This window comes from Pecten maximus, chromosome 8, assembly GCF_902652985.1.
Source record: "Pecten maximus chromosome 8, xPecMax1.1, whole genome shotgun sequence".
NCBI lineage: Eukaryota > Metazoa > Mollusca > Bivalvia > Pectinida > Pectinidae > Pecten > Pecten maximus.
The window spans coordinates 13,030,608-13,056,625 of record NC_047022.1 but is presented as its reverse complement, the minus strand read 5'-3'; the positions used below and the strand labels follow the sequence as shown (position 1 = coordinate 13,056,625).

The 26,018-nt window shown below is 34.9% G+C and overlaps 2 protein-coding genes across 4 annotated transcripts in view; one reads left to right on the top strand and one right to left on the bottom strand.

The window, feature by feature from the left end:
• Positions 1 to 821: 821 nt before the first annotated feature.
• Positions 822 to 8,872, bottom strand: LOC117333715. Its single transcript, XM_033893138.1, has 9 exons — positions 8,780 to 8,872; positions 7,988 to 8,126; positions 7,279 to 7,434; positions 6,299 to 6,515; positions 5,336 to 5,552; positions 4,184 to 4,259; positions 2,493 to 3,249; positions 1,820 to 1,899; positions 822 to 1,206 (listed from the first exon to the last, which is right to left on the bottom strand). Exons 1-9 carry the CDS (start codon positions 8,822 to 8,824, stop codon positions 887 to 889), a joined length of 2,007 nt encoding a protein of 668 aa, XP_033749029.1. The 5' UTR covers positions 8,825 to 8,872; the 3' UTR covers positions 822 to 886.
• A 7,095-nt stretch (positions 8,873 to 15,967) lies between these two features.
• The window catches only part of LOC117332496 (citron Rho-interacting kinase-like), a 62,207-nt gene continuing 52,156 nt past the window's right edge, over positions 15,968 to 26,018 (top strand). For all 3 annotated transcript variants that reach the window (XM_033891427.1, XM_033891428.1, XM_033891426.1), the window contains exons 1-9: positions 15,968 to 16,032; positions 17,042 to 17,282; positions 19,018 to 19,193; positions 19,924 to 20,072; positions 21,462 to 21,557; positions 21,948 to 22,041; positions 23,050 to 23,262; positions 24,301 to 24,454; positions 25,009 to 25,195. In XM_033891427.1, the coding sequence (XP_033747318.1) occupies positions 17,084 to 17,282; positions 19,018 to 19,193; positions 19,924 to 20,072; positions 21,462 to 21,557; positions 21,948 to 22,041; positions 23,050 to 23,262; positions 24,301 to 24,454; positions 25,009 to 25,195 (1,268 nt within the window). In that variant the 5' untranslated portion in view covers positions 15,968 to 16,032; positions 17,042 to 17,083. The remainder of the gene's footprint in view (positions 16,033 to 17,041; positions 17,283 to 19,017; positions 19,194 to 19,923; positions 20,073 to 21,461; positions 21,558 to 21,947; positions 22,042 to 23,049; positions 23,263 to 24,300; positions 24,455 to 25,008; positions 25,196 to 26,018) is intronic.

Below are 26,018 nucleotides of genomic sequence, written 5' to 3'. Positions count from 1 at the left end.
TGACTCCTGTGACCTTGAATGAAGGTCAAGGTCATTCATTTGAACAAATTTGGTAGCTCTTTACCGCAGCATGCCACCGACCCAATATCAACTCCCTGGGCCTGTTGGTTATTGAGAAGAAGTCGTTTAAAGATTTTAGCTTTTTTGACTCCTGTGACCTTGAATGAAGGTCAAGGTCATTCATTTGAACAAACTTGGGAGCCCTTCACCCCAGCATGCTACAGGCCAAATATTAGGTCTCTGGGACTCTTGGTTATTGAGAAGAAGTCGTTTAAAGGTTTTAGCCTTTTTGACTCCTGTGACCTTGAATAAAGGTCAAGGTCATTCATTTGAACAAATTTGGTAGCCCTTCACCCCAGCATGCTACAGACCCAATATCAAGTCCCTGGGTCTTTTGGCTATTGAGAAGAAGCCGTTTATTTTTTTTTTAAACATATTTGACCCCTGTGACCTTGAATGAAAGTCAAGGTCATTCATTTGAACAAACTTGGTAGCCCTCCACCCCAGCATGCTCAAGACCCAATATCAACTCCCTGGGACTCTTGGTTATTGAGAAGAAGTTGTTTAAAGATTTTAGCCTTTTTGACCCCTGTGACCTTAAATGAAGGTCAACGTTATTCATTTGAACAAACTTGGTAGCCCTTCACCCCAGCATGCTACAGGCCCAATATTAGGTCTCTGGGCCTTTTGGTTATTGAGAAGAAGTTGCTTGAATGGAAAGTTGACGCCGGACTTGACGGACGCCGCGCCACGGCATAAGCTCACTTGCCCTTCGGGCAGGTGAGCTAAAAATCACAAGGTCCATCCTTTTTTTTTTTAAATTTCCTAAACTCTGGTCCAACACTTTGGGCCAAGTTAACAATAATGGTCCAGGTGTTTGATCTATTCATGTACCACAAGTAGCAGCATGTCTCTCTACAACACACTGACGGAAAAACTCGTTACAGAGTGGACATTCAACATACTGGTCCGAAAACTCGGACACACCAGGACCTCTATCTGAAGGGATATAAACGTCCGGATATAATCCACTCAGTGGACTAGTAGTTTCATTACTGTTGCCTAGAACATTGCCCATGCCCGGAAATTGTCCGTGGTTACTCCGTGAATTGTCTGGCGACACTCCATAGTAACTTGACGTGTCACAGGAGCCCAGGCCCGTACATACAAGGGTGTGGGACACCAACTGGTCTCCTGGAATGGATTCTGTAACACAAACAGTCAGGTTTAACGTATAATTACTAAAAATTCAGCCCTCAAAAAATTTCTACATCATCACCTTTTTCATCCTGCCACCAGACTGTTTCTTATTCAAATGTATTTATTTGACACCTTGGCTTTTCTGGCCAATAATGGGTTGCATTATCAACTGAAATTATTTCATCCTAAAGAAAAATTCCTTTCCAATTTACGAATGCTTCAGCGACAAAAAGCCATGGATACTACATAATCATTGCAGTACTAAGGAAGATAGGCGACAGATCTGCCCTAGTACACTGTGAGAGAAATCCTGTCCATCTCACCATCAAGACCATTTTGTTGAAAAAAAAAGAGATGTTAGGAACATCTACATGTACTGGGGAAACAAAGCAGGTTGAATACTTTGACTCTATTGTTTAATGTATTACATGTTTACCAGATGTATCGTTATATATGCTAAAGACGAAGGTTCGGTTTACATTTTCATAAAAATTCTACTCTCCCTGTAAATATATGTTTTGCATGAATTTGTTTTAGAACTGTTCTACATCAACAATCAGAGTCATTAAAATATCTTAAAAGATAAGTGAACAAGATCATATACATATAAATAACAAACCATTACACCCAGCACAGCGTTCAAAAGATGTAGGAGTTACTTCCCTTGAGTTGACACTTTTGCCTCTTCCACGTCCACGTCTTAAAAGAAAACGGTCATGTTATAGCAATTGTAATGGCAGGCTCGAATCAAGCTGAGTTACTACTGACATCACAAATATCATCCATCTAACCGTCTTCAAAACATGGAGAATTAGATTTTGTAGGTACGAAACAGTACACATGAAAAAGTCTATATCAGTGATGTGATCCTGTCAATTTACTAAGCTTTCAAGGAAACCCCGCTAACTTGTTAGCATAAAGCCTTAAATCAATCAACCAGACTGGAGAAGAATCATCACAAACTCAAAAACCAAAGAAATCAGAGCCTCTGCAATGTCCAATGGTGACTTATGTTTTGTTATTGTTTTTGAAAAGGGACATTGATGTAACCCCCTGGCCCATCAAGAAACAAATCTGATTTATTAGTTTATGGAAACAGAGACTTAACAAGCTGATGTATTTAGAAGTAAAATATTGTTATTATGTTCTTTTCACAGCAGTTTCATTTGCAAGAAGCTTGATGACCATCAAAAGGCACACCAAATCTAGGTTTTGACTTTTACAAGATAATTTTTTATGTCTCGGTGAACGTTGTGAATTACAATCATAATGTTTAAACATCATCCACTTACCCTGACTTTGTACCCCTCTTAGGAGTACACTCATCTTCCTCTGTTCGGGGAATTTTGGTCCTTGGCCCCGCACCACTCAGGGCCCTCTTCCTGCCCCTAGCCCCAGGGTTGACAGGTGTGGATGACTGTAATGGTGACCGTTTTGACAGCCAGACGTCATTTGTGGACGGCGACGACACAGGACAACCTCCCAAACTGTTCTGTTTGTTAGAACTTTTAGGAGATATGTGTGTAAAACTAGGTCCAAAATTGGAGACTAACTTCACTTTTAACCTATCTTCTTCAGATACGTCTTTCTCTGAACTGGAATCAATGCTCGTTCTGAAAGTTTTTGGTGAGCTGAATCCATTTTTCTTGAACTCAGATGCTGCATTTTTCACTTCATTTTTTTTCTGTTCTGAAATACACAAGCTCTTTCCTGGTTTAGAAGGTGTGTGTTTTGGAGGACTCTTTTCAAAACTGTTTTCCCTCTCTGTAAAACTTTTCTCTCCACTGGGTGTAGTCCTAGATTTTTCAGACTGGTTTCTTTTCGCATCTGTCAAAATATTTCTCCTAGCATGAATTGACGTTTTGTCAGGCTTATGGTCGGAATTAACATGGTTGTTATCCCTGTCTTTTTTCTGAACAGGAGTGTCCTTATTTACATCTCCCTCGGCAAACACCATACAGATGTACTCTCTTGCCAGCTCTATAAAGGTTTTCTTCTCATCTGGGGTCAGCTTTCTTCTCTTAGTTTTCTCAAACTTGTGGCGAATATCTGCAACAGAAATATAATTCTGTAAAACATAGAAAGTGTTCAACAAGACTACTTACCTCAGGATGTAACACACACTAGGATGGATTTTGTCTTTAAAAGTAAAATAGCAACAGGTTATCTCTCTTTCAGTTGTAGTAAGTTACGGCAGGACGGTTGGGGAATACATCGCATTAACTCTGAGATTGGCAGCGAGAGATTAGACAGCAACCATTTTCTTTTCTTTGCAAACTTTTACTAACTTAATTACAGGAGAGTTCCACAAAGGGAGACATGTACACATTAGTTATAAATAATATATATATATATATACCATATATATAACAGTCATGAACTCCATCTGGTCGTATATAAGGACAAACTGGTTCATCAATTTTTAAATGCAACATTCCAAGTGAAATTCTTTTTGGTCCGATATTATTGATACTGTGCTTGAAAGTACTTGTTGTGATTCCTCTGAAAACAATATAAAATCTCAACGTCTACTTTATTTCATAAACAAACAACTCTAATCCCCACAACTGGTCCAATTTTTCAGACAGCAATCAATTAAAATGAATATGGCCATGGCTGATATAGAAAACATCCTTCACTGATTGTGCATCTTTATAAGGTAGGTACATGGGAAAGACAATTTTACTTACCAACATTAAAAGGCCCTAACAGTGCATTTTGGATGATAAACTGCCTATAGTGACCACCTGTCACCTTAAGTGGGCTTTATGAGCTGATTTTGCTATATATATACATGTAGGCCATAATATATGACGACCCACTCCAGACAAGCCAACCCAGGGCTCAATCTGACCATTAATTTTACTAAGACTAACTTACAATGGTAAATTTGACTTGCCAATCCATGCTGATAATTTGACGTAACCATTCCACGATCGTAATTTGACCTACACTCCTGCAATTGCTAATTTGAATTACTCACCTGCAATGGTAATTTTGTCCAGGTCACATGGATCAATTTTATAAGATGCTAAGAAATCTGCTACCTCTTCTTCAAACTGCAAATTAATTTTTTTTAAACTAAATTTGACATACATAGTAGTGATGGAAATCAGTTTCACTTCAGAATCTATTATCGGAAACTCGAAACTGATTATCGATTATAATTGTTTTTCTAAGTTTAGCACAGAATTGACCTTTTGTAGAAAATTTATGTAAAACTCTAGTACATGTATTACATGTATTGTTATCAATATTTTTGATACTGAGCACAAATAAAACATTTCACAGTTGTTAACATATTGAAATCTCCTTCATCACTTGTAAAACGACCAATGAATATATTGTTAAAATATAAAACCAACTACTTGTTGACTTGGTTACATTACAAAAATATGCAAAGGTGAAGATTTACAAACACTTCCAGAAATGCCTGCCTATTTGCCTATTCAAAATCATAATCAATGGTTGGTTTTACCCCCCCCCCCCCCCCAACTATTTTTTATTATTATTTTCAATCATCGGCCCATCTCAAATGCAGGCATTGTTGGTTTTTATATAAATGTATTAATCATCTCAATAAATTCAAGGCAGAATTTCTTTTGATGGTAAATCATCCTTTAATTACAGACAACCACAGAATCTTGTACTCATCTAATCAAGACAGTTCTGGATAGCATTAAGGCAATGATATGACATATACTTCATTTAAGTATGGTACAAATGTTTATCTATTTGCCAGCAATTAGTGGTATACAAATTAAAATTATTTAATGATAATTTTATTTTATGAAAACATTTCCAATGCAATGATCAGCATAACATAAACAACAGAGGATACAAATCAAGTAATAGACATTTTTATTTTCTTCTGATAAATATTCCCCTTCTCTAAATATTTGTTTGGGAAAATGATTCCAAAAGATGAAAATTTGGTTTGAAAATTATAAATATTCTTACAGAAATATTTGTTCAGGAATGCAAGAGTATTAAGCTAGCATAAAGCTTTTTAGTTCATTATTAATAACAGAAAGTGACAACACTTATCAATAACTTCAGATAATTTTTCCATTTCAAAAAATGACTAGTTGAACTGGAGCTTCAATGAGCCCTGACCATACAACCTTGACCTTACCTTAGGACCATACTTGGAGACCAGACTGTTGGAGTAAAGAGTCTGACGGTGAGAGGGAGACACGCTCTGTGCAGTAGGACACATGTTTTTAGTTGCAGTGTCCTTTGCAGCAATAACCAGTTTGGCTGTACGCGAGAGCGACTCTGTTTTCTCGGTTCCATCCTCTGATGATCCTGCGATCTTCAACAGACGCGTCGCCAACTCATTTTGGTTCTCACTGAAAATTCAAAAGTTTTTGAAAACTACAGGATTTACAAAGGACGTTTCGAGACTCAAATAACTTTTTTAACAAGAGAAATCAGAAAAAATGACAAATAATGCTTCACGGAAAATCATTGCAGCTTGAATGTACAGGCACACACCTACGTTTAAGTGATGTATGAATATATTTATAAGCTGACTAGAGGTTACGGCTCAGACAATAATTATGACGATTAAAATAATATATCTTTAAAAAAAAAGTTTACTTTCAGATCAAAAAGTGGTACTTGACATACTGCAGTGTCTCAAATATATATCTTAGTGAAATTACATTGATCTATGTGGTATCTTAAGCTAGTCTTATAGTTCTACCCAGGTAAAACATCTTACATAGGACCCTTGACCACAAGTACACCAACAGTCAGCATTTGAAAAGGAAGTTGATGAGGGTTGGACATTATTGGACAGACATAATCTTAAGTCCACTTTGCACTGACCTGAGAATGCCAGTACCGGGTATATGCATTTCCCATTCCATTTTTTTTTTGGTTTTTTTTTTTACTGCAGGTAGATTTTACGGGAAGGCAAAACCTTCTATTTCTAACACACATTTCACTTAATATATGTTATATATAACTTACAATCTGTACGTTAACAGTGTCTGTCTGATTTTTTCTATCAAATATTTAAAGTCAACAGAAAAAGTTGAGGGTACCGTAGGTAGGGAACAATTTCGGCCTTATCTACCAATAAGTTACTGACCTTGTGGATTTCTTGCCAAAGAAGTGCTTCTGTATAGATTTAGCAGATTTGTGAACTGTAGACTCCCTCTCCTGCTTGTCCTTGTCCATTGTTGCCGTCGTGTTGGTTTTGACCCTGATGAAGGAGACCCCAAACTGGACATCCTTCCTCCAGGGTTGCCGACAGATGATACGCACACGGTCCCACGTCTCTTTAGCCGTCACTTCACTGAAATGTTCTATTGAAATCAAGAAATATCATTTACTGGTATTGTCTCTACCAGATACAAAATTTACAGATATTTTTTTTAGACTGGTAGCTGTGTGTCAGCTTCAATTTAATGTGTATTTCAGCAGGTGAGCTTCCAAATTTTAACCCTACAAATATAGATTGTAGATCCATGTTTTTGGTTTAAAGAAACATTTGACACTAGACTTAGGTAATTTGGAATTCCGTGTAAGAATTGTACAGAAGATATAGCTCAGTGTTTTGGAAGGGCACACCAGACGGTGCATTACTTTGAAACACAAACTGCCATTTGCCTTTGAAATATCACATTTAAAACAAAGGGTCTACTCTTCCGATTTGAAATGAAGTATATTTTGTGTTATTTCCTCATATGTAATTATATATAATACACTGAATGGCATTTTCAAAAACTTTTCAAGGCCAAAACCCAGGACAAAGCATAGTTTTCAAAGACTGTTTCAAGACAGGGTCCTATTACCAGGTAAAGTTGCATCCAAAGTTTGCAAATCTCTTATGCATCATTTTTGCTAGTACTGTTATCAAGAATACCACAGTAATGCTTTCTTTTATTTAAATACCCATTTTAAGGAAGTAATATGAAACAAGGATCCAAATCATCAGCAATGCTTGTTTGAAACTTGCATAATAAAAAGTTGGTCACCTTTCAAAACTAAGGTTTGTACATAAATTTTACTATGAAGTTCAAGGTTACTTTTGGACCTTTCCAGACCTTGGTCTCATGGTGTACGTACCTTTACCAAACATTCTGGTCCTAACTGTATTATTGCTGTCCCGACAGTCGCCTGGGCTCATGATACTGGCAGTGTGCAGGAGGGTCTGGTAATCCTGTCCCACAGGCCAGTCTGACCGACCAACCTGTATCTCTAACATAGCACACCATATCAAGCCTGCAGTAAGAGAAACAACATCAGTATGTGCATCAACAGGATCAGTAGATTGGGGTGGTGATAGTGGTATCATGCAGTCTTACTCCATTAGTCACAGAACAATTACTGGTGATTGGTATCATGCAGTCTTACTCCATTAGTCACAGAACAATTACAAGCCTAGAGTTATGGAAACAACATTAGCAAGTACATGTGTCCTCTGTATTGAAATAGGGTTAAACAAAATAAACCAAACTGTACCAACCACACAACAACGACATAAGATATTACAGTCTTACTAAACAGTCTCACTTGCTCAGTGCTTCTACCATAAGATGAAACTTGTAGAGCTCAGATCTAGAGAGGGGACTGATTTTGAGAGAGCTGTTTGAAAATTTAGTTTAGTTGGTTTATTTTGTTTAACGTCATATTAACAGCCAGGGTCATTTAAGGACGTGCCAGGTTTTGCAGGTGGAGGAAAGCTGGAGTACCCGGAGAAAAACCGTGTTTGAAAATTAAGGAAAAGGAGACTATTTGCATATACTTTTTTTTCTATTTAACATAAAGTGTTTACCTATGTCAATGTACATTATCCTACAGCTTTGCTCTAGTTGAAACACTGCCTCAATCTGACCCGACTTTTCCTTTGGGTTAGATAGCCACTTCTTGAATCCATTGTTGTCTGTCAGGTTTTGGACTGGGTGGCTGTTGTCCTGTACAGGAAATCAAAATACAATAAAACTTCACAGAAAAAATGTATAAAATTACAGTCAAACCTGCTAAACTTGATGTAAATATTCAGTTCTGAAGGTAAAATGCTATGTAAAATATGCTTGGTTACTCAGAACTCGGTTTATGGATGGACTTCTCACGATTTGATCCCAAATTGGAACCCCATTAGTCTAAGGTACCTGTCTAATTTTACAGTAATACCTGCCTATCACTACACTTCATTGACATTAGCCTGGTTATAAAAATTCAAACTATTCAAACTCAAAATAAAATCGCTGTCATATACCACAGGCACAGATTGATATGCACATATTTATAATTATAAGCTGCATCGTGATCTGAAAAGTATGATTTACTCTAAAATAAGATACCATGTCTCTTTTACCAGAATTAATATCTTTGTTTACTTTTTCAGACTTGTGGGTGATTTTACAGATATCAATCATACGTGACGTGTTTATATTAACACACGATAGCATATTTCTACTACACTGCTCAAGCCGAGACAGGAGGGCTGCTCGTTCACTGACCAATGGTCTTATCCTGCCCACTCATTTCATCGATTCGATCTTAAATCGGTACCACAATAAACTCTCGTCGTGGAGTTAATGTTTATGCCAGATCCGTTAATTACCTGTGATGTGAAGGACACGACGTATTTTAGGGAGACGGGTGCCATGATTCCATCATATTTCGCGCGGGAAGTACCAAACGTAAACTTCCTGTTTACAAATTGTCTCCCTTGTCTGTTTAGGTCTCGATGAAACAAAATGTCCCCAATTAAAATGCCCTGGAAGATGAAACCCACATCATAGTGGTGTCAGCTCATCAGTTTCTTTCGAAAATGAACGCGTTGTATCAAATATACTATTTTGTATATGTTGTTAATTAAAAACATTTTACTGTTTTTATTTCGGTTTGTGCAATTGTTTGTGTTTAGAATTTTATGTGTGTGTTAATTACTGGTTTATAGTGACTCCTACGGCTTCCTCCATGTTGGGTTTTAACCTGTAGGCCTATAATATAATATATATATATTATACTCGGCTACATACTGGTGATTCCCAGTTTCGACGGATGGAAACACGTAAAAATGAACAAACAATTGTTATTGTCTTTCTAAATCGTCATATATCCTTAACCGCAATCCACACCCCTTTCCTGTAGGAATTCGTGCATATTTTCAATTAAAATTAAGTTTTGATATATATTTGATCACGATAATACAGCTCGGGATATATACATCAGCTCTGTCTCAGTAAAGGTGTAATCTAGAAAAACTACAGTTAGAGTCTATCCGTATTATAACAGGTTTACCATCTTACGCAAGTAGGGTTTCATTATATTCAGAAAGTGGACTCGAACCACTAGTAAATAGAAGAAAGAACAGAAAACTACAACTTTTTTCAAAATTCAAGCTAACCTCACGCCGAATTATCTTTCAGCTTTACTACCTCCTTTAGTGTCACAAAATGTAGAATATAACCTCCGTAATGCAAACCATTACTCCTTACCTAACTTCAGACTTCAACTTTCTAATAGTTCTTTTTCCCCCTCTACTATTCGACTTTGGAATAATTTAGACCCTGGCATAAGACAGAATAGGTCAGCCCCAGCTTTTAAAAACTCTCTTCGTAAGCTTAATGACATAAATATCCCCTCTTATTATTTGTTTGGTGACAGAAAATCTAATATTTTGCATGCTAGATTAAGAACTAATTCAAGTACTCTAAACGACGACTTATTTCATGCTAACTTAATTGATTTTCAAATTTGTCATTGTGGACATTCTATTGAAAATGCATTTCACTTCTTTTTTATTTGCATCAAGTACATAGATCAGAGAATAAAGTGGTACCGTGAGTTAAATGATTTCATCCCACTGGACCTACAGCTTATTCTACATGGCAGTCATGAATTATCCAAAGCAGACAACGAAAAAATATTTCTGCACACTCAGCAATATATTCACGATACAAATAGATTTTGATTTTACATTTTTACTTTCTCTACCACCTACCTCTCTCTATCACTACATTCGTGCAAGTCTCCCCATTTTTTTTTTTTTTCAACATATCTCTGTTCAGTACTTAATATATTTGATATATTGTGTTTTTGAAAAAAAAAAAAAAAAAAAAAAATCATATATATATATGTAAATTGTTTAACCCCTTTAACTCTATCAAAGTCTGGTCTTTTATCTTTCTCGACTCATATGCATGGCACTTGGGAAACGGAAATATCAGAAGGAAAGGAAAGACAAAAGCGAAAGAAAACCGTGGCAGGGGATATGATGAACAGTGATAAGCCGAAAGTTACGAGTAGTGGATTGTGTACTTGTGCCATCTGGGTCGAGAAAAATCATTCACGCAGTCTTAAAAAAAAAGATGTTTCAATTACTAGTGGAAATGTCTAAATTATTTCACAAAAGAATTAAAATGAAGGAGATTGTCACATTCTTTTCACATACTTGCACCTTCTTACACCCCATCCTTACCCTTCCCTTATCCACACTTCCACACTAAATAATTATTTTATTGTTAATGTCATCTTGTATATTTTGTATGTGTTATATAATATTGTACGGAAAGGGCTTGATATAAGTTGGAAAACTTGTGCCCAATCCTATTGTATATATTTGATACAATAAAATATGTTTAAACTAAACTAAAGGTGTAACATGCGTATACATACATACACACACAAAAAAAAAAAAAGAAAAAAAGATAACGTTTGAAAAAAATCCATATGAAAGCTTGTATCATTGGATTTATGTGGAACATGTTAGTCAAGGAACCTCCCTTAAATTCTGTAGTATTTTCCCTGGAAATTTCTAAGTTAAGGAATATTGATGAAACTGAATCCTGGGACCTGGAATTGTTCCTGAGCTTGCGTTCGGACTTAGTGATCCAAGAGTATGATATGTGACAGTCTCTATCAGCCATAACTTTTAACTTCAATGCTGTCTTGATTATCCGCTATTTGTCTACCCACGATATAGTTTATCAGTAACAGAAATCCTGATATTATATCAAACATTTGATTATCGAATCAACCCCTCGTAAATATACTGCCACTGGTGGAGATGTGGGTATGCTACTATCTAGAAATGGAAAGTCAATCACGGGGACATATTCAGACAAAAACACACTGCTTGTTATGAAGCCTAATCCGAAGATCTCTGATGTTTTATCTCATAATGGGCCCATATTATTGGATACAATGCAGAGGCACCAAAGAGTGTTTAAAATGTATCACATTGAGTTAAAAAATAATAATAAAAGACATTTCGACGCAAGGTTAGTACTGTTGGCATCGTGTGATGACAGGTTATTCCAAATTATAATTGTTCTTTGAAAGAAATTGGCCATCATATGCAACTAGATTGTTTATTTATTTATTTATTTATTTGTTTATTCATATTTATTTATAGTTTTATAGTTTGCCTTCATTCATATTATTCCAGATGTGGACGGACGTATGTTTTATATAAGATTTTGTTTTGTTTTTGTTGTTGTTGCTTGTTTTGATGATTTTCATTTTGAATTTAGCTTTGTTAGTTATGTTGCTGATGTGATAACTCCATGCGAATTTTTCCCTTATTTCGTGTATAAAAACTAAAATATAAAAAAAAATGTAAACGGATAAGTTGTTATAGTATTGTATATGCGGACTTTGGTTATATACATGACGTATCATCCATGTGACGTCATGCAGCTCCCACACGAGGCAGGCTGTCCTAAATGACTGAATCAGTGATGATACACAAGCTTTTGTATCCTTTCATGACTTGACTTTAAACATATTTTATTGTCTAAACAAGAACAATAGGATTAGGCACAAGTTATTACAACTTATGAAGCCTTCTCCACTCAACATGTTAATATTTACAAGTAATGACATAGGTATAATATATAGTAAATCATGTAACATTTAGGAGGAAAAATGGATAATTTAACATACAATGTACATTTACATAATAAAGAGATACAAGTATATATATTCAAAATCTTCTGCTGGACTTTATGAAAGACTGCACATATCCAAATACATAACTATTCACTTCCAAAGCCAAGTTTTCATTACCATATAATAACAAATTTAAATTTACATGTATATTTAAATCATTAAAATATTGGAACATTTCAGCACGAGCAGTAGCATCTATTGGACATTCAAAAAAGAAATGATGCGCATTTTCACAAATGTTACCACAGTTTACACAAATAGAGTCCTCTGCCAAATTTACACGAAAAAGATCATCCTTAAGAGAACTACACTTGTATCTTAATTTTGTATGTATTAAATTAAACTTTCTTTCACCATAATTATAGTAGCAAGGCAGACTAGTAGAGATAGGTTGAGAGAGAGCTAGTTTGAAAGAAGAAAGAGAAAGGGATTTAACATTGTCGTCTAAATTGTTCCAGTTTCTTAAAGTAGAGGGAAAGAAGGAGTTTATTGTAGAAGAGAGTCTGCAATTTGGAATTCTGAAATTGTCCTTATTTCTTAAAGGGTAAGGGTTGTTATTGCCCACTGAAGGAGGTAATAAGTTAGATAGATAACTTGGAGTCATATTATTTTTTATTTTATAAAGTAATTGAAGATTTCTTTTAGCTCTTCTGTCTGAAAGTGGTTCCAAAGATGTTTCAAAATATAAAAATTCTTTTCTTGTATAAGATGGTAGACCAGTTATTATTCTAGCTGCTTCAAGCTGAGCCCGTTCTAACTTTTCTGAGTCAGCTTGAGAGCATCCGTCCCAAACCTCACATGCATATTCCAGAACAGGTAAAATAAATGACTTATAAATTCTTAAAAGAGCATCACGCTTTAACATATATTTAATTTTCCTTAAAACATTTATTTTTTTCATTACTGGTTTGTATATCTCATCAATGTGGTCAGACCATTTAGCATTTGAATTAAATATGACTCCAAGATGTCTATGTAAACTACTAAAATTAAAAAAGGTTCCATCAAAAATTAAATCAAGATTTTCTTCAATATTGTCGGAGTTTGATATAAAAATTATCTCAGTTTTATTTGGATTAAAAGAAACAAGCCAAGTGTTTGCCCACTGATTTAATTTTTCTAAATCTCTGTTTAAAACTAATTCAATTTCTCGGCATGAAGAAGACGACTTTATAAGAGAAGTGTCATCAGCAAATAAACGTGCTGTTGACTCAAGTTCATCAGCTATGTCATTAATATATATTAAAAAAAGAAGAGGTCCTAGAATTGAGCCCTGGGGAACTCCAGCCATTATCATACCAGCATCAGAAGATGAACTGTTAATATATACTTTTTGTTGTCTGTTACATAAATAGTTTTCTATCCAGGACAAGAGGTTACCTGAAATACCATATGAATTTAACTTTGTTAGGAGACCTTTGTGCCAGACTCTGTCAAAGGCTTTCGAAATGTCACAGAAAATCATACAAGTATGTTTCTTTTCTTCTAGATTTAGACAAATGTTATGATAAATTTCAATTAGTTGGTATACTGCTGAATTTCTAGGCATAAATCCTGCTTGAAACCGATAAAATAATGCATTTTCAAAAAAATAATTATACAAGTGCTTAAAAATAACCCTTTCTAACACTTTCCCAACAGTAGAGAGAAGAGATATGGGACGATAATTTGATATAGAATGCCTATCTCCTTTTTTAAAGAGGGGCATAACTTTAGCTATTTTCCATATATTTGGAAAAATACGAGTAGATAAAGAAAAATCAAAAAAAGAAGTTCAAGGGGTTTACAAACTGTATATGCTGTGTATTTAAGCATATGATGACTTATACCATCTTCACCTGAGGCTTTTCCAAGCTTTAAATTGGTTAAAACATCACAAATTTCATTAGAAGTAACTAATAAAGAATTTAAAGAGCTGTTAGTTTTTGGCTCTAAGATAGGCACTTCACTATTATTATCATCAATATTAGTAATACTACAAAAATATTCATTTAATAAATTTGACTTGTCTTTATCATCGACAGATAAATGACCAGTGTTTGGGTCTATAAGAGTAGGGATAGACTCTGTCCCTGAATTATTTATAAGTCTCTTTATTAGCTTCCAATAGTTTTTTGGATCTCCTGAATAATAATAATAAATAAGATCACCTACATTATCATAAAATGATGTTCTTGCAAATTTTTTTCATGTTATTTACCTTATTCCTCTGTCGTTTAAAATTTGTTATGTCCCTCGGATGCTTGGAATTTATCGCTATTTTCCTCAACCTATCACGTATTCTCATATTTTTTCTCAAATCAGAATTCATCCATTGCTTATCTTTGGGCCTAATAGTAACTTCTTTATTTGGTATACATGTATTAGCAAAATCAAGGAAAACTTTGGTAAACTCTACACTGGCAGAATCTGCTGAATTGCAATTTGTAAAAAGAGTGTTCCAATCATATTTCCTGATAAGATCATTAAATAATTCAAAATTTGCTCTTTTATATAGCCATACTCGTCTTCTAAATACAGGTTTTATTTTAAAAGGAACTTCAATGTAAGCAACACAAGCTTCATGATCAGTAAAATCTTTATCAGTTTCAATAACAGAAGAGTCTATACAAGTAAGAGAATCTGATAATAAAATAGGATCAAGTAAACTTGATCTTGTAGGACCTATTCGGGTAGGTTCTAATATTACATTAGTCAAATTAAAAGTATCAATAATATCTGCAAAAACATGATTTTGAGAAATTGTTACATTTAGATCACCCAACAATATAACTTCATCAGTAATGTCCTTGACGTAGTTTAAAGAGATACGGAGTATATTCCAAAAATGATTTGCATCATGATAATTTGACAGATAAGCAGTTCCTATAATGATTTTCCTCCCTTCAGGAAGAAACACTTCAAACCACATAACTTCAAGACCAGGAGCTTCTAAAACAGTTAATCTATTGACTTTAAGTGCATTATTAATATATACCATTATACCACCTCCTGCAAAATTTCTATCAAGTCTAAAAGGGGAGTAAAAACCATCCATAGATAAATCACTTGTTGGTAAAGAAGCATCAAGATGGGTTTCAGTTAAACAAATTATATCATACTCACCTGCAATACTCTCTATATAATCAATTTTATTCCGTATACTTCTGATGTTTAAATGAAAAATTGAGAGTTCCCCTGGCTCCTTTGATCCTTTCATGGATTGGAAGTTGAACATAGACGACGTCTCTGTCTGGGAGTTCTAGGACATATACTAATAGCTACTAACAGATAGTGTATGTGTTGGTAATATATTAAAAAAAAAAAAACAAAAAAAAAACGAAATATCGCGATACTTTGATTATACATTTTGTATGTATATCAAGTATCAGAAAATCTTACGCAAATTAAGATTTTAGATTTTAAATATTATGATCTAGCATTACACTGTAGCTATGACTTAACATAGACTTATTCTCTGTTGTTAGTTGACAATTTAATTACTACAGTCTGAGTTGTTAATCAACTAGTCCGTGTTGTTAATTAATAAAATATATTTATAGTCTCCGTTGTTCATTATTAAATAATGCAATTATTCAATGTGTCTCATAAGCAATTGTACAAGTCCATGTTGTTTAACAGTAATGATATATATAATATATGTATATCCAATGAAAGGGTAGTATATGAGTTATCATTTTAAATATTTGAAGATGATAAGGTATATCATGTTCTCCAGCAATTTCTTTTAAGATCAATTGGAAGAAAGACCGTCGAATTTATTCTTGTTTTTGATATGTATAATTGTGCTTGTTGAGCATCGGGCAAATTTATCGAGGGTCGATTTTGACGTGGTACCGGTTTAACCGTATCCGCTAGATGGCGCAAACGATATAATTGGCGACTTCACTTACAAAATGGCGCTTGATTTGAAGAAAGGTTTGAACTGAAGTAGACTTTGCATGTGATCGTATATTTTTAAGCTTCTTTATGTGTTATATGTACTTTGTATTTGATTTTTGAGACGGTGATATGTTATGGAGCATTTGCATATAAGATAACTCGTTGATTGGAGGGCATGACAGGTGCGCCGTTGGACTCGATTTAGGTCTGTGCTGTTGTTTACAATTTTACTACCGAAGTACAGTACAGTTACTTTAAGAGAGCTGCGTCGATGACAAAAACAAATTATCCAATAAACCGTTGTAATCGCGATTAGTTGCGGCATAGGCCTAATCATACATGACTATCTAAAATCCATGCAATTAATTTTGAAAGCCTGTACTGGTTGTTGTTGAAAATGTATCGAGTTATCCGAATCTGTCAATTTTTTCAAATTTAAAATTATCAGAAACCCTAATATAATCAAGTAGTTGGCATAGTTAACAAAGTTGTTTACTGGAAAAGAGCTAGACTATATGTGTCAACTCCTAGTTAGCATATATGTAAGAGACATCTGGTCGACCGGTTTAAATTTCTCGCTGTGTCAACCTCTAACATTGTTGGAGTAGACAATTCTGTGTTTACAAAGTGAACTTATTAAATGATTTAAAACACTTGAAATCAGGTAGTTATAACAGAAAAATCTCTTGTGTTTTAGTAATTAAGACACTGCAGTTGTGAATTGTAGGAATTTGCAAATCATGCTCATAATCACCTTCAGAATTGGTACAATCAGCACAGTTGACAAGAAGTTTTTGTTTAAAGATTATACAGAAACTTGATGCATGTATTTTCTCATAGATTAAAAGACATTCAGTTGACCCTTGAGGGTATGTTTTTGACTCCCCATAATGAGATCCGACTCTTTGGTTTGAAGGGACTCGCAATTGTCTATCTGACATGTTTTGACCCTCAGATTTCTGAAAATTTAAAAGGCAAGGGTCAACTGGATTGTGACTTGAACTCCTAACCTTTAGTTTTGATGTCATGTTGTCTTTCTGTGTAGGAGTGTTAAGATTTCGGACATGATAAGACCTTGGATGTCAAGATGGAGATGAGTCTGGATTCAATTTGTCACCGCATCCGTGTACTGGATGACCTGATACAGGGCAATGTTGAGACGTCCGAGATCCACACTTCAGTTGTCACGAAGGAGGGACTTTTAGATGCCCTTGTCACACTGTATGAAGAATGTGGGCATGAGTTTGTCAAGCAAAACAAACATGTGGCAGCATTTGTTAAGAAGTGTAAGTTTGGTAACAAAAAAAAACCCATATGAACAGTTTATATAAATCCAATTTTCTATTTGTTTCATATATAAAGCCCTGTCTTAGAGAGGGTGTTTAAAAAAAACAAAACAAAAAAACCCACCTAAGTCCAGTTGACATTGAAGTACCAATCCAAATTATTTCTCCTGGTCAGCTATAACCCATCTGTCAACTGGACTTAGGTGTTGTTTTTTGGTGTTTTTTTTTAACCAAGCATGGGGAAATGCAGAATTTTTTGAAGATCTTGCTTGAGATATATGTTGTAACTGTATACCCCATACTTTTTAAGCATATTTTTATTGCTGTAATGCAAAGGATGAAGTGCACTCATGGTGCCCAGGATCTTAGTTCTCCCAAATTGCAAAAAATGAATAAATATCTGGCAGAAAATGAATCCGTCCACATTATTTTGAAGATTTGTTTAATTTGTTTTGTGACCAAGTGCACAAAACGGTTTAAACCATACAGTTTCTAATAGTAAATTATAGTATTAATATATTATCAATGTGACGGTTTGGCTGTATCATACATGGGCCATAAATTTTTTATTATTACGTAATCGAATGCGCCCCAGTGAATTTCGGTGAATATCCGTAATCGAGCGCGTCCCAACTGTTGATACATTTGAGCCGCCATTGACCAGCGTCTTGTTCTCTTTTCTCCAGGTATGTTTTATTGATCTGTGTGAAATGTAGCAATGATCAAATGATATGATTGATCAACACATCTGTATAAGGTGTTGGTGCATCAGTTTGATAGTAAGATTAATGTTGACAGGTTACGCAAATGGCGTAAAATGTGATTTTAAGCGTACAAGTTTGTTCGGAGCTTGTCACGTGACCTCAATGATGGAAAATGTAGTTTAGTCCACATTTCTCTTAGTTTAGCATCATGTTTTCATAGTTATATGTGCTTAGGAGTATTTCCTGTATGAAGTTATAGCTCTGATAGATTGTTTATATAGAAAACGAAGTGTCATTATGAAATACTCCCCATTCGTTTCATTCTGGAATTACCCATAATGCTTTTCGAAATGAGCGCCTTTTTGAAAGTACCTTGTTTTTTCCCATGATGCACTGAAAACATGGCTGCGTCCATGAAAGTCAGTACCGGTTAAGTTTACCGTTATAATAAGTACTGAATTGTGTATTATTTTAACGTTCCGTATAATAGTAACAACTCTAGTCAAGTCCTTATAGTTAAATAGTGTCAACTTAGTAATTAATACATTCTAATTACTGATGCAAGCTTGTGTATAATATTTCATTTTGTTGTTTATTGTTTCATGAAGTATAATATGGGTCTTTGCAATACATCAAAGTACTGAAAGTACTTAAATACAGTTATAAGTATCTCAGGGTTAGATCTGATTGATATTGTATATATTCTACTATCAGTGATAATTACCCTAAGTCAGGACTATGTTCTGAGAACTCAGACTTTATGTCTTTGTAATTTTGATACACTGTACATGAATAAACGTTGATACATTTGAGTCGCCATTGACCAGCGTCTTGTTCTCTCTTCTCCAGGTCAATCAATCATCAACAATGAACTTGTGGGCGTAACATAACATATATTTGTTTTTGGCATCCAAATAAAGATTAGAGATAGCCCTTATAGTAAAAGAAGTCACATTACAATCATCGCCATTCGGAGTTGATCATGACATGTTCAAACTAAAGCTGGTGAAAGGTTTGTATTTCTGTTGTAGATGGTAAGACGTTATGTGAGATTAAAAAATTACGAATCAAGGCAACAGATTTTGAGGTGAAGGATGCAATAGGACGAGGACACTTTGGAGAAGTACTGGTAGTGAGGGAAAAGAGCACTGATACTGTGTATGCTATGAAGATCCTTCGCAAAAATGAGACCTTGGCACAACAGGAGGTAATCTAAAGTAACACCAATGCAAAGACCCACACCTTATGCAAGCAGTTTTTGAAATTAGTAAAAAAAAATCATGTGTTTATATTTGTTAACACAACAGAAAATTGGTAGGTAGGCTAGAAGTCTTTTTAATAGCTAATATGACTATGCTTATATAGACACAAAATCTTGATTTTGATAGTCCCGCATTTCCTTCCTTCAAGATGGTTAAAAAAGCCACACAAAACTATTGGTAGGGTTATAGTTGAAACACAGGCCTTACTAGTAAATGATGAAAGTAATATGGTGTTATTTGTTTGAGACAATATTTATATTATATTATGTTGATCGATTATGCAATTATTTAATATATCAAGTGTTTCAGATATGGAGTTTTTCTCCACATGGGTCAATTTATCACTATTAAACAACCTACACACTAATTAAGATATCAAGCATAACAAAATCTAGAAAAATTGGGCTTTACTCCCACCATCCGTCAAATTTCAATGCATGTACGTACCTACCACACTTATAATTCTGGAATAGCCTGTGGTAAAACATTGTAAACATAGTTTCCTTGAGCTCCAAATTGTATGCAGCTCATAACGTACTGAATCTCCTACATTGTAAGATACATTTCGTGTCAATGCCATTTTTAAAACTTTCACCTCTAAATCAGAATGTAATACAAAATTAGACAATAGAGAATATATGATAATATTCTTTTCTAAATTTTGTTTTTCTGTAGATTTCATTCTATGAAGAAGAGAGAGATATCATGGCTAAAGCAACCAGTCCATGGATTACACGTCTACATTACGCCTTCCAGGACTCTCAAAACCTCCATCTTGTCATGGACTTTCACGCTGGAGGAGATCTTCTCACGCTGTTGTCCAGGTAATTTATATTCATCTGTATTTAAAACAAAATGCTTTGGACATCCTATTTTGAGTTAAGGTGCATTTTCATCGTAAATTTTAATATATATGGCTTTTTTCTCTTTTATTATTTTAACCCCCTTTTTATTTTAAAGATCTAAATAAACGAGGTGAATGCTTTTAAAAATGAATATTTTATCTGATTTTTTCTTTGCCACCCACATTCATTAAACCTGAACAAAGACAAATTTTCATCAGTTCTACAGAGGAGCCCGCTTATTTGCATAAAATTCTCAGGTCCCGATTTTTTTCTTCTTTATCTTTGTATTTTAATCCCGTGTATTTGCATCGACTAAAACACCGACTCCCGCTTATATGCATATAAAAATTCCAAAAAATCGAAAAATTTTAATTGATTTTAGGGTATTTTTTTGATTTTCCCGTAAAAAAAGTTTTATGAAAAGTGTTTTTAACTTACATATTGATTCGACACGATGTACAACGTTATCTAATCATTGGTTCCCACTTCGTCAAAACAGGTTATGTTCGATGCATCGATATCGACATTTAGGTATTATCCAGACCATATCAGTAGCATTGTGAAGAAGAATTACTGAATAAAATATTGATATGTCTCATCTTTTGATGAGATTTGTTTATTTATTATAGCATCGATCCAAACCTGTGTTCTGTGCACTTGAACACTCGCTGAGGCAGGTTGCGATCGCCATGATTGTTTACTAGGCGCGTTGCATTGTGGGGGCATATGTGTAAGGAACGACAACTCTTTGTGTGTGTGCGCCATTTTCCAAAACAAACCCAAACGACAATGCACATCTCACGGTCATTTAAGACAGTCTATTGCTTAAGCAGTTCATCATCTATGATCAAACAACTAATATACTCATAGCAGGAACAAAACACATCTCAAGACGATAATGAATGTTTATTGAAACGATCACATTGTACATCGTAGTGCCAACCCACGCGTGTATGACCGATTTCGGACCCACAGACTCGGAGTGACAAGCCCTAGTAAACGATGAAGTACAAATGTATATGCAAATATTTGTACATTTACAAAGAATAACAACCCATTTATTTCGTATTTACTCTTATATTTTAAATAATGTTTTTTTTAAATATGTTTTTAATGCAAATAACGTAAACAATCATATAGCGCCCGTTTTGAGTACCTACCTGACGATCTACATAGTGTATAAGAGGGGCCAAAACCCAACTCCGCCTATACGAATACTCCGGTTATTTGCATATTTTGTCATGGAAAAAGGGCTATGCAAATAAGCGGGTTGCTCTGTATCGATCTTCATAGATTTCAGTTTTATCATATTGTCAGTTAAGTTCTTATTGTCAGATTTATATAACCGTGGTAAATTATTTTTTGCAGACATGATGACATATTTGAGGAGTCCATGGCCAGGTTCTACCTGGCTGAGATGTCATTGTCAATAGATGCCTTACATAAGATGGGCTATGTTCACAGGTCAGTACTCAAGTACCCTAGGTTGTGTGAAATCTAAAGCTAGGTTTTGAATTGATGTCTTTAAATTTTTCAAGAAGACCTGCCAGGCTTGAACATTGGCTTTTTTCATCGATACCATAGAGTAATGTAATATTTCCAGGTAATACAGTGTTTTATGAATTAAACTATGAAATTGCACTCAAATATTTCAGATGATTTAGCAGCATGTTTTATTAGAAAAACTGTTGTCGATGTAAGAAATAAAGACTAATTCTTCAATACTTTTATATAATGATAGATTCAAGCTGATCATCTTCAGATTACATTATTCTAATGCACATGTACATTTAAATTTAGTGTTTTTCTATGAAATATACATGTATATATGTAAAAATATTCTGTATGTTAAAGGGATATCAAGCCAGAGAATATATTACTTGACTGCAAGGGCCACGTTAAACTAGCAGACTTTGGATCTGCCGCAAAACTTTCTGTTGATGGACTGGTAAGTAATTGTATTCTAAAGACCTAAAACTGTCTACAAATATTATCTCCCATTTTAGGTCACCTGAGATAAAGACTCAAGTTACCTTTTCTAATTGTCTTTTGTCCGTCATCATGTGTCCGTAAACAATTTACATTTTCGACTCTGGAGTCTCTTGTTTGCCCCTGGGGAGGGGGTAAACTTTACTATAGTTTATATTGGGAAATCACATTTTTGACTATCATTTGTTTGATTTCAATTGGAATTCATTCTAACTTTATAAATGTTATCAGCATTGGATGACAGCTTAATGGTATGCACATGTTGGCCCTGACTGACCCCTTGGACTGATGGGTGGGGCCAAAAAGCGTCAATCAAATTAACTGAAATATTTCAAATCTCTGTGACTGTTAAGGCCCATGCAAGGGCCTCTTGTAAATACTTACTTTGTTCTTACACATGTATATTTCTTTAGTATTGTAATTCTTAGTAATGGTTTTAAATTCTTGTTTTTGAATCTTGAAACACTTGATTTAAGATAAAACAGTTATCACTTAATCTAAAAATATCGCATAAGCTGAGATATAGACAAGGCAAAATGACTCTTGTCTTTAATGATGTAGAAATGGAAATTTGTTGAAAATGTAGTTAGTCTGATTACAGATTGATAACCGTTCAATACCATGATTTAAAGTCACTTAGACGCAGTGATAGCTCAGTCGATTAGTCGGCCACCTGACCTCAGGGTAAAGATCCTAGGTGTGTGGTTTGACATCACCCACCTATGTTGCTTTGTGTTTCTCTGGAAGCTGAGAAATTGGCTGTCTGAGCTGTGGTGGTTGTGTCCTTAGGCAAGGCACTTTGGCATGCAGCCTGTCTCCAGTATGTTATTGGTTGAGGTAGTCGACGACTACTGCAAGAATACCTTGCCTCAAAATAGCACTGGTTTTCATGGGGCGATAAACATAGCAAAAAAAAAAAAAAAAAAAATTAGATTAAAAATAATACTTAACCGTTCTGTACCACTAGGTGTCTTCACAAATGCCGGTGGGCACTCCAGATTACGTATCACCAGAGCTGTTGATCACGATGAACAATGACCAGCGCAGAAGTGACAATGGTGTAGAGGTCGATTGGTGGTCCCTCGGGATCTGTCTCTACGAAATGTTGTTTGGCAAAACCCCCTTCACAGATGAGGGTGGCTCTATGGTCATCACATACTCAAATATCATGAACTTCAAGGTAAGATTTAGTGTCTGTTTCTCTGTAGATTCCTTTCATAGATGAGGATGACCCTGTGGTCATTACATATTCAAATATGCACGTCAAGATGAGATTTAGTGACTGCTTCTCTGTGTCAGACTGTGATTAAGTGAAGTTCTGATTGAGTTCAAAATGAAGATCATATATAAAACTCATTGGATTGGGGAAAAGAAGAAAAAAACATATTTAGGCGTCCTTAAACAATGATTACTCTGTTTAAATTACATTGTTGTGATAAATAGTGGAAGGTTTTTATGTTCCCCAAACATTTTCGAGAGAACATTTAGTTGCTGCTTTGTCCGTCTTTCTGTCCATCCTTTTCCTGTCCGGAGCATGATATTGCCCACAAATAAACAATGATCATTAAACTTGGTGCATACATCAGTTACACTATGTGATGTGTATAGTACTAGTTTCAAGGCCCACAGCCCCTTATTTACAGAGTTACTGCCCTTTGTTAAAATTTGGTGTCTGCCGCAGAGCCTATTTTTGCTTCCATTTTAACTTGGATAATGAAACTTGGTTTATGTATTGGTCATAGTAAGATGATGTGCAGTGTTGTACCCAAAATCAGGCCTGCATTCCCTTAATTACAGAGTAATTGCCCTTTGTTAAAAAATTGTGTCTGGAGCATAACTGTAGCATTACTTTGACCACTGTTAAGCAAGGATATGAAACTTAGTGAGTCCATCAGTTACACTAAGGCAATGATAGGAACAATAAGTATCAGACTGAATGGAATATCCCTTACTTTCATAGTTCAATGACAGAGACTAATAAATACAGGTATGTAATATAATAAAACGATATTCTTCCCTCTTCCAAACTCATCATTTTAACATTTTTTACAGATGTGTGTCATTTATAATTAATATAGAATAAAAAAAATCACAGACAGGAAAAGTCTCCAGTAGAGTTGTTTTCGGGAGCATTCATCAATTACACTGATACTCTTGTTGGATGTGCATGTCAAATTGATTTTTCCCTGGAAATATCTTTGTATATTTGTATTGACAGAAATGCCTCAAATTTCCTGAGGGTCATCACCTGTCTTCATCCGCTGTGAACCTCATTCGTAGTCTCCTCACAGACAAGGACGAGCGACTAGGCTTCAAGGGAATCACCAAACAAAAGTTCTTTAGTTCTATCAACTGGGAAGAAATCCGACAAGGTAATTCATTTAGAGGATCATAGGGCAAACTCAGCAGGATTTTCTTGTGCTGTCTTGAGTAAATCATACATGTAAATCTTGACTCCATGCATTTCTCTAATTTTCTGCGTTTAATTTTACTTAGTACTTTTTGAACTGAAAGTGTTCCATTAAATTGTGATTAATACCCTATAATAATGTTGTTACTTACAAATAGTATTTTGTTTATTCATTATTGTGATATCTGTTTAGAGCTATTTCTGACAGGTTGGGTTGCAATTTTTATCCCATTACCCTCAAATTTCCATCCTCTTCCTCAATTCATCACATTTGAGATCATATCTGTATTAGTTGTTGGATGAAATAACCCTCATATTCCAAATCTTGATATAGATTCCTGTGGGTAGTGGGTAGATACTCTTGACTGATTTTAAAATTAATCTGTAAGTTTTGCCTAGTCGCCTTTCTGTTGATATGATATCTAAGGTTGTAAAATATGTTACTTAATGCCATAATATTGAGTGATTCAATGAAGAGTCTCGAACAGGAATAGAAAGATTTGATTTTTGGAACAGAAAAGCCCCCTTTTGTGCCACACCTTTCATGTCTGGATGACACTTCCAATTTTGAGGAGCTAGAGAGAGTGCGGTACCAACCAACATTTGAGGATTTCCAGAAACCCCAGGAGTTCACGGGGAAAGACCTACCCTTTGTAGGGTTTACTTACATCAGAAAGCAGCACAACGACAGTCAACCCAAAAGGTAGACAGTGTTTTTCAGTCCCCAATCAGGAAACTTTAGAAATAATTGGGTCATGGGTTCACTTAAACCAGGTGGTGTGTCATGTAATAAAAGTCACTCTGACCTACATCATCAATTAAATGAATTGATGTGACATGTACCAAATGTGGGTCACTCTGCTCTGACCTACATTTAGATATTTGACCTTTATCTATGGCGAAAAAAAATCTTCAGTGTGATATCATGCACTACTTGAATTCATCTTACTTTGGGCATGGGTTGATTAGCTTTGAAATTCTGATATTGTCTATTAAATTAGTGATATTCCTGAGTTTGTTTATATTAATACCAATGATTACAATTTGAATGCAGTGGGTCCCTCAAACAATAAGTGTGTAGAATAACTAACAACACAAACTCTTCATCTGTGCATTCTTGGCATATAATTTCAAATTTGGTTGGCGGCTGTAAGCCCTGAATTGTCTTGTTATGTACTATACTATTTTCTGACATATTTAATTTGACCCCACCTTGAAAACTAGCTTATAATAAAAGTTTGTTTTCACTTCGGTAGAGAAAAAGTGGACATTGATGACTTTATCAACCTGATTGAAAGCAGATTTCTGTGGTCTTATTTTTATTCTCAAAAATATCAAATTAGAATTTGATGGCTCTGTACACAGATAAGGTAAGGTGCAACTCAGTTTTGATAAAAATAGTCGTAACGTGTGTCCTGGCACTGCAAACTTACACCTGTCTTTTGTTAACATTGTTTATGAGTGTGTGAGTAATTTGGAAAACTATTGTTATTACAATTAGAAATTTTATGTTAATAAAATGCTGT

Bases quoted from the DNA above. Each gene is read 5' to 3' on its own strand.
- LOC117333715 (XM_033893138.1), bottom strand. From the start codon at position 8,824: ATGGCACCCGTCTCCCTAAAATACGTCGTGTCCTTCACATCACAG. The intron at 8,127-8,779 runs GTAATTAACGGA...TTTCCTGTACAG, and splicing joins TCGTGTCCTTCACATCACAG to GACAACAGCCACCCAGTCCA. The intron at 7,435-7,987 runs GTAAACACTTTA...CTCTTACTGCAG, and splicing joins GATAATGTACATTGACATAG to GCTTGATATGGTGTGCTATG.